Below are 13,909 nucleotides of genomic sequence, written 5' to 3'. Positions count from 1 at the left end.
ATACAACCACTGCAATGTGTGATCAATTCAAAGCAACATGCTCTTATATTTTGAATTTGTATACCTCAAGCATTTTATAGAGATTCTTGATTTTTGTCTTATCGTTCTCTTTCAGTGGGATTTCGTGTTCTTTAAACTGCTGATACTGTGTATAAAGTGCCTGTAAAAGAAAGCAAAGATTATAATGGATTTATACACTTGAACCATAAAGCATGAGAACAGATATTATCCAGGAGGCACATGTCTAAGCATATATCCATACTGTCTTTTTGTCTGCATAAAAACTGCATAAACGTGCCTTTACTGTTAGAAGCTATCGACTTCTTGCAGCAAATGGATGCCGCTGCTCATTCATCTCCATCAATATCCCTTTAAGTGTCAGTTACAGTGGATAAATGCTGCATGTGGGCTATTTGAAGCAGACAATTATCCTTCACGTTACTGAAACTACATGCGGATTCTAAGCACTGTGTAAAATGAAGCTTATGAAGCTCAACTTATGCGAAACAAAAAGGTAGAAATGAGTTGAGAACATCTTTAATACCTTGAGTTCCACAGGGTTGTTGGGGAATGATCTATCTGTCATTATGGCCACGTTGTGTTTGATCCACTGGCTGAGGTATTTGATCATGTTCTGGTACTCCACCCATTTGACATCAACATCCTGTGCCGAGAAAAAGGATCATCAGCAATCAAGCACTTTTCATCACTTTGACTCGGATTGGGGTGGAGTTACTGGTGGACTGATGCCATCAACTTACATTAGGATTGATTCCATCAACACCGTCAGGTACTTTGGGGAAAGCATCGTACAGCGTGGAGACGTATGTGATGACTGATTTTTCATCGGGTGACTGAACGTCCACGTCTGATGCGGGAAGCAAAAAGCAAAAGGTCACAAATACAACACATGACAGTGAGCTGTACTCAGAGGAATTATCCCTCAAGCCGAAATATTTAAGCTTCACTCGACATGATTTATAGCACTAAAGGGGTTAAAAGGTTTTGTTTTGTTTTGGGTGTCAAAGCAAAAATGACACAGTGTGTATGAATCTCACCCTCGGGGTCCAGCAGTCTGCCAACCCCCAGCTGTTCAGCTACACAAAACGCGTGCTCTAAATTTGATCGATTGCCCTGTGTCGACACATAGCTCATGTCAACCAGGTCTGGCCTGTAAAAGAGAGAAAGAAAGACCAGTAAGGAAAGACAAACAAGGCATACCAACTAAAAGGAATAAATAATCAGGATATAAGTGCTTTACTGTTCTGCAAATAACCCTGCAGCTCTTGAGTGTTATAGTACCTGTATTTATGAATGATGGCGTTGAATAGCCTCCCATCCCTCCAGGAGGTCGTGAAGTTGTCACATCGTACACCTACGTAGCCCTCTGTTATCTGCCTGGACCAAAACAGCAGCCTCTCCTTGGCTGTCATGTCCTGGGACTCCCCTGTGACATGGATCTCCGAGATCTGTCAAGATGCACTGACGTTAAACGGCGCACAGACACAGAAAATATGACCCACAAACCTGTGAATAATAAACCTGTGAGATTAAGACTTCACCAGTACTGAGTGGCAACAATCACAGCAACACCTTTAAATACAATGCCATCAAATGAGACAAGAACAAGTACGACTGCATTAAATCTTCATGTCACAACAAAGACTGATCATTTCAAGCTTCACAAAGATAGTATTTATCGCAGTGAGAGAGTGACACAAAAAGATTACATTTCATTTTTGAAAAGACTAGAGTATGAATTAAGTGTAAATGGGGTAATAGTTTATTTAACTGGTTAATTAACTCGCACTTTTAACATGGGAAATGTCAGAAATTTTGAGTTAAGTAATAAAATACTCAGCAGTTTTACAACATGTTATACTGAAGACTAAGATGACCTCAAACAAACAGTGCCACTCCACAGGTTGAGTTCCACAGCAGTGTTGGCACTGCGGGTTTAAAGCACATGACATCTGAACAAGAGCTTCTATCCACAGTTCACATTACATCCAGTAATATTGATTCAAGCCTTTGTTTTCCCAAACAACACAAATGATGGAAACACCACATGTCAGAAATACTGTAATTCAGTTTTCCATGGGATACAGCTTCAAAAGTGTATTTCTATTTTCCATATCATAGGACATTTCTCATCACTGTATGGTTTGAACAAAACCAAGAAGCAGAGAAACACAGAATAGATTTTACAAGACTAACTTCAATCAATCAATTAACCAAATCAATGAATCTTCACCCAAGGGGGGATTTTGCAGCCAGGCGACATCACTTGAAATCAGTGAGAAACAGAGACAGCAACAACACACTACAGCTCAGACAAGATTAACAGAGACACAAATAACACCATCCTGAAGAGAAATGATGGAGGAAGAAACCCCCCACAGACCAGCCTATCCAGGTTCTATAACTGCCAAAGCGTGAAACATTTCTACAGTCCACTTAGGACAAAGTATTACAGGTTAACAAGACTACGGCCACCGGAACATATGTTGATTTTGTCCTTTTAGTCTGTCCAGCTGAAACCCTAAAACAACAGCTGTACCGGCAACTTAAACTTCCTGAGCAAAGTGCGATATGGACAAGCTGAATTTGACAGTTTAATCTCTTTTACTGGACAGGCTGAGGTTTCCATACCACACCGTGATGTAAAGGATAAAACAGATTAAACTAGAAAGACCCTCAGAGAGCGCAGGCCTCCACCAACGCCAAATACCACATCTCATTCATATGTGTTAACGAAAGTGAAAGATTATTTGTGTAACCACCAAGTTTTATGAAAACAAACAGGCAAACAAACCAAACAGAAAACATAACCTCCTTGGCAGAGGAAGTAAGACTGCATGGATCCACAAGCATCAAAATAAATCAATCAATAGCCGACTTTAAATCCATCAATGTCAACATGTTCCTGTCTCTACATCCAGATGAGCAGCGAAAATATTTCTAATATATTGCTGAGTTTAAACTTTCACTGCAGTGCTCAACTTCCATGATTTAAACACCTGCTTTGCAATGTTGATGTTACATTTTACTCTCATCAAACCCCTAATTAATCTGTCTTGAATCACACCAATAAAGTATATAAATAACATGTTCTAAGTGTACCTCGTGTTTGGTGGAAATACATTTGGCAGGAGCAGGAAGATGGTCTACGTAACCAGAGCAGGTGTAGGCCCTCCGTCTCCGCCTCCTGTGTGCTTGAGAGCCCCATATAATCTTGGCAAACGTTTCCTCACTCCCAGGTCTGTCGTTACCCCTCAGAGTCCGTAGCATGTGCTCCACTGCTCCAAAGCTAACGGCCCTCCGTAACTGCCGCTGTAGCAGCTTCTTCACAAGCAGACCATCCTTTGCCGGGACGCCTCTGGAAGTTGAGTTAATACAGCGAAGCTTTCCTTCTACAGTGGACCTGCTTCTGTCAGCATCTGTCTGCTCTGTGGAAAACCTTCCCAGCCTGTAAGCTAACCTCTTGGTTGTTTGATTACAGGGATCTCTGATGATTAACACTGGTACCTCGCCAACATAGACGCCTGTGCTGATGCTGTCCTGCCTGGATAGATGTTTCTTCACCTCTGATGGTTTATCCAGCTCTGCTTTGGTCTCCTCTGCGTTCCCATGTGGGCCACCTTGAGGCTCTGCACTACTGCCGATGGCCTCGGTTGCAACAGCCTCATGTCCAGGACTCCTGAGAGATCCAGCAGGCTGAAAGTCCCCTGATTTTCTCTTCTTCCTTTGAAAATAACGCCGCCCTTTGAGCTCTTTAGATTGAAGGCTCAGGGGAGCTTTCTTGGGGTCGACATAGCATTCCTCTTTTGGGCCTCGAACACAGCCGCAGATGTTTCCCATGGCTGACAGTCATTCAGTCTCTTGCCCATCGACAGGGCTGAACTCTAAACCGTGAGCTCTTTTTAGGCAGAGTATCCGGTGAGCACTGCTTGATCTGAAGAGACACTTTCCCATTGACAGAAAGCCATTTTGACGCTATGCGACTAGCACACAATAAACAGCGACAGACAAGCCGGCAGCCAGACATAAAGGTCGCTCCACTCAGAGCAGAGTTTACTTTTTCCTTTGGTTGACTCACAGCTGAGAACCGGTCAGCCTCTCTCTCTCCCCTCTCTCTCCCTCTCTCTCTCCCTCTCTCTCCCTCTCTCTCCCTCTCTCTCCCTCTCTCTCTCTCTCACTGCATTTCTCTCTTGCCTGCGTGCTCTCTCTTGACTCTCTCCTCTGACACTGGAATCCTTTTCGACCTTTGAAACATTTCTCTGGCTTTGCTAATCCAGCACAAACACCATAAATGCATACACAGACGTGGCCCATGTGCTTGTAGTTCTCAGCTGAGCAGGAATGGCAAAGACTTGTGGACAGACCTGTTTTGTGCTGGCTAGTCTGCTTCTTCTACACAGTAAACATATGCACGTCACAGCCGCCTCTTGAGACTCTAATATGTGCGTCTGTAATGAGGGGTGGAGGGAGGACAAGGTTTACACTGCAAGTGGATACCAGCTGATGGCCACCTATTATGCTGTGAGAACATTTTGACTCAGCAAGTTTGGCAGCGCGAACCAGACAGAGTCCCTGCCGCTCAGAAAGGCTTTGAAAAACAGAACAGCGTAGGTCAACGAGAGCAGCAGGAGCAGAGAGGCAAATCCGAGCTGGACAACAAAGTGCTTTCACTTTGTCTATTAATCAAGCTGCGTACAATGGCGGAGCCAGAGGTGGGGCTTAAGTCCAATGGTTTAAACCAACACTATTATCTGAACAGATCACCAACACTGCAGTTCACAACGGGGCAAACGCTTTGAACAGGAAGTGATTCACCACATAAAACCAGTACAACATAACATCGCCTGTCCCACTGTAGAGAGAAATATATCAATACTTTTATTACAAGGCAAAAAGAGAAATAAGTAGTGTGTGATAGTAACTATAATGCCACCAACACAGCTCCACTATATATAACACAGTGGCACAGTCAGCTTACACTATGTGAACGCCAATGAAGGTCAAAGTCAGCTGACAGCCAACACGGTTCAAACTACAGCGTAATGATTACTCACACTGTTACTTATGGCCAAACTATTAAATACTGGTATTACCGCAGCATCACATAATATATTTCAGTCAAATAAATAGTTTATACCATTTTATATAACTTATATACTGACTTGGTACAATTTTGTTTTTAACAGTGAATGAATGAAATCCATGAATCATGACTATGTGTTTGTGTCCAGCTACAGACATCACCGAGACGTGAAAGTCCATCAGGGCAAAACAAGCAAACCCGACGAACAGGCATAGAAATACCTGATAACGGTGCATTGTCAGTGGTGGTGCACCGTCACCGGCTATACTAAAATAAACATCACACTCAACACCATGTCTCAGGTGAAAATACAGCGGGGTCACTAGTGCGAAGAATAGCGGCATCTTATTCTGATGAAATCAACTTCTTATCTGTACAGACATGATCAAAACAAATGCATAGTGTCTGACACATCAACAGTGACACAGTGAACCAGCTATGAGGTGGAGAAATGCAGTCAAACATATCAGGAGGGCACATACCCTGTCAGTATGCTCAGTTTATAGAATATAAAATAAATAGCCTGCAACAATAAGGAAAGCCCGTAAAGTATGTCCCCATAAGACACTTTAGACAGGAACTGATCCTGGATACTGTAGGCAAAGCCATGTAATACAAAAACAATTCATATATACTTTTAGAATAAAGCCAAAAAGGTGCATACTGTGACTGAAACAAGTTCTCCTGCCCTTCTATCACTCTAAATCAAGAAGAAACAGGCCCATTGCTGCTTAAGGGCTTGCGTGAGACTGAGAGCAATAGCTGTTGGCATCATCACGAACGCTACCTGTCAGCGAGTTAAGGCAAAATTATATCAAGTACTTTACCCCTATTATTTAATTGAGGGCGTTAGTTTATTAAATAAGAACCAGAATGTATCTGTCTGTGTCAGAAACATCTCAATCAAAGCTGTAAGTGTGAAGGACTATTAAAATATTCCCTTCCCTAACCAACCGCTGAGTCATGTGGCATGTGCCAAAGATATTAATAATCCAATGCAGGACTGCCAGAGAGAGAGAAGGGAAGAGAGAGTGTGAGTGAGAAGTAGTTAAAGTATGAAGTTTCTCCATGTTATTGGATTTTGGATAGACACTTCGGTGAACGCCTAGATACTCCTGGCATGCAACCACAGACTAACCCACTTGACATGATTTGTGTCACTGCAGCAAGAAAATGAAAGTATTCCAGGGAGAAATATAAATTCATCCTACAGCAAACAAAATGTTAAAAACCATCACAACTCTCCAAACTGCAAAAGCTTGGTTGAACTGATTTGTACACAAATGCTTTAAAAAAGTAATACTACAGATACAAAAAAGAAACCCAGTAGACCATATGGGTTCTGAGAAATAACGATTTACACAGAGTACAATACTTTTCTTTTGTTTAAAGTGTTATGTATAATACAAACAAAACAAAGCTACTTTCAAGCATTTCCCCGCTGTATACAAGACTCTTTAAAAATGTGTGCAAGGACATTTTCCATGTCTCAATACATCTTGTGAATACCAAAACATTTCGGCAACTAGAAGCTACCTGATGTTAACTTATCAAGTTACAACTCGAGCTGAATCAAACATGAATTAAAAGGTAATCCATGTAAACACTTTATTATACGATAATCTTCAATGAGTAACAGAGCAATTTCAACATTCAACATGATAAACTGCACAGCTTTGACACCTTGTGGTCAAAAGTGGAATTATTTTTAAAGCATAAATCTGGAGAGCATTTGACACGCTATTATGTAACTCGATCCCAAAGCATGCCAGCATTTCTGTTGAGCAGAAATATCTTTAGCTCTACAGAGACAAAGGTAACTCTGTAAAACCCTCTGCATTCAAATATCAAACAGGTCAACATGAAGTAAGATGTTGAGATACAGACACGATTCAAATCAACAGCCTTTATCAGTGTGGACTCTTCACTTGAAGTAATAATCCAGTATCTGAGTAATTAAAATCATAAAAATAACCAAACCATAAAATGACAACACTGACCTGAAAGTGCAGAATTATGGTCCAGATCAATCCCAGGGTCAGCTTTGGGTTGCCGTCTGTGATGTCGTCATTCCTGATATTTACAAGTTTGACCTGATGATAGGAAACACATAATTAATACATTGCATATTTAAAATATCTAGACGTTTTTTAATTATGGCATTCACCTAACCTGTTTTTTAATCAAGTACAAAACATGAGTGTAACTGTGTCTGTTTGTCTATTTTGACTCAACAAGCACCACAAGGTGGCACACTAGTCAATATGTTATGTCAGAGAACACTGTTACTGTAATCAAGTGGGTCTGAGGTGACAGAGACAATGAATGCTTGCTGTTAATTAAATACTATAAATCTGCTAGGACTGTTTCATCTTCCACACATCGCAGAGAAAAATAATGAGTATTTAATGAATTCCCCCCCAAAAAAACATGATTCAGAAAGCAGAGTCTAAACACATTCTTGTTATAATGGAGCAGTTAATTTATTCCTCCAGAGCCAGCCTGATCATGTGCAGTAATAGTTGCAATCAATACGCTGCAGGGGGAGATTTAAGAGAGTTTAAACAGTTAGATTGTTTTACATTTAACGACTGCAGATGATGCATGGAAGTGTCTGGTATGTGGCGTCGCTAAAACAACAGAACAACTCATTTGTGACCGTCTATGATTCCTTTGTCTCAAGCCTTACGTCACATCTGGCTACGGCTCAGCCAGGCTGTGTGTTCTTCATCACATCCTGAGTGGTGGGGGAGGGGAGGGCAATCAAAGCTCCCTGAAACCCCACTAATGGGATTTGTAGTCAGCGCTCCTTGAATGCTTCCAATACTATTTGTGGGAACTGAATTTTCACCTTCATCAAAAAAAGATGGAAAACGCCACGAGTCCATCAGTGTGTGATGTGGGAGAGTAGGCCGTGTCTAGGTAATCACTACTGAATGGGGCTGTCCCACACAATGTGGCACTGTTTGTCCGAGCCCAGATATTCAGACAGTGTGCCACACATTCCCAGATCAATTACTTATGTGCCTTTGCTCGCATTGTCCTGCCTTTGTGGTTACGAGGGAACAAATCTGTCATAATATGATGCAACTTCCAGAACACACTGTAGCTCACACATGAACTGATACAACTCTGTGTGCTTTTCAGCTGTAACCTTTTATATGAATCCGTTCCTGTATCAAATTGTGAAAATTCCTAATTAATTATGTGGACTTTCAGATGGATATGGCTATGGATTCACGAGGGGACGGCAGTATCCAGTATCTTAAAGGGACAGCTCATCCCAAAATCAAAATTACATATTTTTCCTCGTTTGTTATGGTGTGAGTTGCAGAGTGTAGGAGATATCAGCCCTCGAGATGTCTGCCTTCTCTCGAATATAATGGAAGTACATGGAAATCGCTTGTAGTGCTCAAAGTGCGAAACAAAAACTCAACAGCTTTCCAGAAATCATAGCTAAGAGGAGAAATATGTATTTTTGATTTTGGGGTGAACTGTCCCTTTAAACCGACAGTTTAAACTTTGCAGGGTTCATGACAAAGTTAAATGTATGCAAAGGGTGACAGAGCAAGAGTTTGAGAGTGTGCTTGGTTTGATCCCTACCTGCCGCCTCTTTAAGTAATCCAGTGCTATCTGTACATTCTGGAGTCTGTGGAAGCGCATCCGCCCTCTCTCCCGAGGCTGTGGACATAAAAAGGGAAGAAGGGCCATGGTAAAGAAGTTATTTTCAATATCAGAGGACACTTTCTTTTTTTAATGATTAGTAACATCATGGTGAACACAGGACATGCTTCCAGGTTCTTACCCGCTGATCTGGTGAGGTCAAAAACGCACAAAAAACTCTATCGGCAACAAGAGTAGCCATTTCTGCAGGCTCACTCAAAATCTGTGCATATACAGAACATTTTCCACCATTTCCATTTCTAGAAATTTGCTCTTAATGTGTAATAACAAACCAAGTAACCCTGCTGGTTAACACACTCTAACTCACAGATGAAGTGTACATGAAACAAAGTAATACATTTGATAGACGCTAAATGTCAATTTGAAAACTAATAGCAGAAAGCTGCGTTGTTCGAGCACATATCCAGTATCTTGTGGCAAATATACGTGGACAGTCAGGGGCCACAGCATGAGGTAATGAAATGGAAAATGTGTTCAAGCCAGGATGCAGCAGTAGCAAAAGTCTTATGCTGCATTCAGCCATATTTCTAAGATAATAATAGCTGAGAGAAGAGTCCCGCTCATCTCAATAGCAAAGCAACAATATTTAATAAACCCATCTCCCACAGCCTTCATTCCGTAAATCTCATACATTTATGAAGAGCCCCTTGAGGCTTTGAAATACCTAAATGCAGCAGATGAAAAATGTCCTGATGCTCACAACGGTTGGGAGCTTTAATTGTATGGCTCAATGATTGGCAAAGCTAGTGAGATGGATATAAAGACTCAAGCTTTAAAAGGCAAATTCCTTAATAATTTATTGCATCTTTTTCATGCTTTTGCAAGGTCAGCGGGCCAAATGTGTTGGCGATGCATGTTCAAAAAGACAATTTGAGCATGAAGATGCCTGGGTCTTTAGATCATGTGCACATTTCTCTGCATCATCAGTTTCATCTGGACAAAGATTCTGACATTTTTTTCCTGATCAAAGGAAGTGGAATTATGAAACATAATAGAAATCACACATTTTGCTTAATAGTGAAAAGGAGAACAATACTCTATAAGCATATAGAAGAACTATAATATCTGCTAAAGCAATTATGTAACAGTAGATAAAAGACAAATCATACAGCGGGATTGTTTCTACACTCCTGTTAACTGGCCACACAGCACAACTCTGAATTAGTTTGTTAAAAAGGGGGTGGAGGGGCAAGCCACACGTACCCCCTTATCATCATCATCATCCACCGTGTCTCCATGCTGCTCAACTGCACATGCTTCTGTCCCACTCACCAACCGCAATGTCTTCAGAAAATCACGCTCCCTTGGCTTATCACCGAAAAGGCAACACATGGGGAAGAAAGGAAGACATGGACACACACAGCGGCCAAATCAAAAGGAAGTTAAGACAATGGACAGAAACCAATGAAAGAGTGGAGAACAGCAGAGGGGGAAAGTAGAAGGGAAACAGGATGTCAACAGAAAATAGATAGCTTATAGAGGATGAAAGTTAGTTACAATGAAAAAGGAAGTAACTGCTGGGGCTCCTTGTACAGGAACACATGCAGTTTAAATACAGTAAGGGACATCACAGCATGATAACATTATGGCGCTGAGGACTGCACAAAGACTATTAACATACTTCAAGATAAGATGAAAGAATGACATGTTAACATAGAAATGATATAATACTACAAATAGCCTGCAGGTTAACATGCAACACTACAGCTACATACACTGTGCAGCTATGTGCTCTTTATGTGACGACCACTAATACATACGGAAATATACAGAATTTAGGATTTCTCATGAACAAAGAAAAGACAAGGCAACGAACCGAAGACTCAACATTGTGACAGTTCCCTATTTTCTGTTTGAAATAACGTTTGATTTGGACACAAATGACTTAATGACTTAAATCTTGCAGTTTTGTGGTCCATCAAGAGGCTATTATTACTGTTTTTACTGATTCTTTAGACTATTCTATAAGATGACAATTCCCTTATATATACTTATTTTAACTTTTCGGTTGACTAACACCTAGAAAGTAACCTTTAGGTTAAAAAAAACAAAATAACTTCTAGTTCATTTCGCAGTCATTTGAAGTTTTTCAAGTTTTATCACTCCACCCTCTATTAATCAGCATAACAGCACAGCTTCCTGCACTCAAAATAAACACTGCTCACGATTATAATATCACAATGCAATTTTATAGAAACAATGTTACATTTTAATGTTGGCTATGTGTCAGGTGCAGTAATGTGTCCTCTGAGCGCTAATATTTGCAACAGGGCATTATCAATAAGACGTTACATGAATTGTATGCACAGTGTTTGTCACCTGAGGGTCCACAGTTCAAAGAGTCACACAGAAGTCTGTATAACTACTCATGTAATTGTGGTATTTTAATATATTTCTCCATGCAAAAAACATTGACTGAAAGGTGTGTAGCTATTTGATTCTTCTATCTTGTACAAACTGATACATCTGAGCCGTTTCAACATACATACTGTGTCCATGTAGCCAGTATATTTCATGCTAGTTTATGTTACTTATTCTAATATGGATGACAGGACACTATTTGGGGCTGTGCTCGTGGATTTGACTGCAGATTGTAAAGTCTTAAATCATAATATTCCTATTGCCAAGCTTAAATGTTATAGTTAGGTCCTGCTTGGTGAATGGGGATCCAAATAAAGAATACAACAATTAAAAGGTAGCCTTTGGCAGTTAGTGCGTTAAAAAGGCTAGTTAGCAAGTTAAACTTTGTTAATGACTGATTATTGGTGGCCAGGAACTCGCAGGAAACTAAAGTGGCAACAACAGCTAGTTTTCCTTCTCGCAAGCTTCTCCTTGCTTACATTTTGTTGAGTAAAAGCAACAACCTTTCATTGCTAATCACCGTCTGTACTATCCCGTCAAGTATGTTGCTACTTGAGCACTACTGCTGTGGCACAAAGCGCCCCATCCCTCATTGTATACAAGAACACATAAAGAAAGGCATACTGTATCACCCTATTTCATATTACTCACATCTATTAGCACAACACAACTAATCACAATGATGAACACATCAGTCAGTTTCAAAGGTATCCCAGAATGTATAAGGAAAAGGGGAAAAACAGAAAATAGCTTTTTGATACGTTCAAAACCTTCAAACAAAAATCGCAAAACAATTGTGACTTTATTCAGTGAGTTTGGTGGATTCAAAATCCCAGCATATCTGATTACAGACAATTAAATCCCAGGATTTCCTCATACCATCAGTTATGTAAGTGAGAGGGAGGAAGGTCAAGTGCAACAGTCATGCAAAGGTGTGATAGATTGCACTACAGGAAGAGGAAAACATTCCTCACTTTCCTTATTGGTGTCTAATGACATTGTGAATGCTTTGTGATTTCATAACGCTGATCTCATGGGAGATTTCTCCAAGAACTCAATAGGATCGCAAAACATCATTCATAACTTTGTTTGTTTCCAGTTGTTTTCTCACTGATGGTGAAAATGACAACAACAGAAAAACATTAACTCACCAATGTGTCTCCAGACAAAACCTCCAGCAGTGAGATCAGGTTATGTCCATCTCGTAAGTCTTCATACAGGTCATTTATATGCTTTCGTACCTACGGACATCAGGGAGAAAAGCAAAATGTGAGCAAACATCATATACTATATTGTTAAAACACAGCTGACAGTCAAACACCCTACCATCCTTCAAAAAATCCTTTAAAACCCACCTCTTCAAGTTTGCTTTCTCCTGCTTTTTAAATTTCTGACTGCAGTTATTGAACCATAATAGTCTATATTTCTAAAGATCTTTGAGGTTTATACCAGGAACCATGAAAGACTCTCACATTCTGGTGTAACTAAAACTCAACCATTGCCTTTGGTGTTTCTTTCTTATGCAACTCAATCAACTTGGTGTTCAGTTTCAGTTTAGAAAAACCTGTTTCACACATTTTACAACAAACTTCTTTTTCTTTTCTTTTTTCACAGTTCTCTCTAAACTGAAATGAATGCAGCATAAAACACACAGAATGTCATTGTGACACCTTATCTAAGCACTTGAGCGGGACACTTAACAACTCCGGTCTGAGGCTTTCTCCTTCCAGCAGGCCCATCTCTCCTTCCTGTCCTAAATACCGTGCCTCTGAAATCACCCCGCTGCCCGCTGACCTGCTTTCACACAGGGCTTTCAGCACCATAATCCCAGATAGCAGCCACAGCTGTGGAGCTAGAATAGACCCGCACCCTTATGTTATTGGGTCAACAAAGCAGATCTCAACTGTTACTCAGCACCTCTGATTTATTGTGAATGAAACAGACCTAAAGAGGCCTGAAATCAAACATGAAATAAAATACAAATATTCAAATTAAACCATGAACTCATGTTCAAAAGGTTCAAAGAACTCGAGTACAACACATATTGTTTTTATATGCGCTTTCTCTTTCCACTTTCATTGCACGTGTCATGTTTTATTGTAGTGCTATAGACATAAAATATTATTTCCCTCTGATTGTGACAATGTTTACATAATGTGTCTCTTATGAAACAGTGTGAGGTGTAGCAGGTACTTCCTTAAGGCAGAACAGGAAGCAGCAGCTCCTTATGCATTCTTCTAATGATTTATTTTTTAACAGCAATGATCATAAAACCAGTCATCAACACTGACGCACAGAAAGCCCCACTCCCATCAAGTAAGGATTGACCCTTCAGGACAGGTGTATAGGCCACACCTCACTTTGAAGAAGATGATCAGAGAACTCAAAAATCCCCTCACGAGCGAAACAATAAATAAAACAACATGGTTGGGGGGAAAAGACAGCCCACCATGTCATGTTATAGTCTAAGTCTGTTAACACAGTAGCACTTTGTTAGCATTTCTGAGGGAAGGAAGGTCAGGGTGTAGCAGCCATACAGCTGTGTTATGTTGCAAGTTAAAGGACCAGATCAGAGGTTTTGTCTGATAATGCTAATGATTAGCAGGTGTAATGTTTACCATGTTTACTATCTTAGTTTAGCATGTTAGCATACTAACATGTGCTTATTAGAACTAAACACAAACTACAGCTGAGGCAGATCTGAATGTGAATATCATTAGTTGTGCAGGTATTTGCTCATATACTAAAGTACAGGACAAA

General features: G+C 40.4%; 1 protein-coding gene across 1 annotated transcript in view; it reads right to left on the bottom strand.

Moving 5' to 3' along the window:
- The window catches only part of dst (dystonin), a 93,117-nt gene that overhangs the window by 65,589 nt on the left and 13,619 nt on the right, over positions 1-13,909 (bottom strand). Inside the window, 8 exon segments of the mRNA XM_029449250.1 lie at positions 65-160; positions 545-664; positions 762-868; positions 1,059-1,171; positions 1,303-1,469; positions 7,105-7,197; positions 8,708-8,785; positions 12,301-12,390. Of these exon segments, the coding sequence (XP_029305110.1) occupies positions 65-160; positions 545-664; positions 762-868; positions 1,059-1,171; positions 1,303-1,469; positions 7,105-7,197; positions 8,708-8,785; positions 12,301-12,390 (864 nt within the window).

Source organism: Cottoperca gobio, chromosome 15, assembly GCF_900634415.1.
Source record: "Cottoperca gobio chromosome 15, fCotGob3.1, whole genome shotgun sequence".
Classification (NCBI taxonomy): Eukaryota; Metazoa; Chordata; class Actinopteri; order Perciformes; family Bovichtidae; genus Cottoperca; species Cottoperca gobio.
The sequence above is the reverse complement of the archived record's forward strand: the minus strand, read 5'-3'. Positions and strand labels throughout refer to the sequence as shown.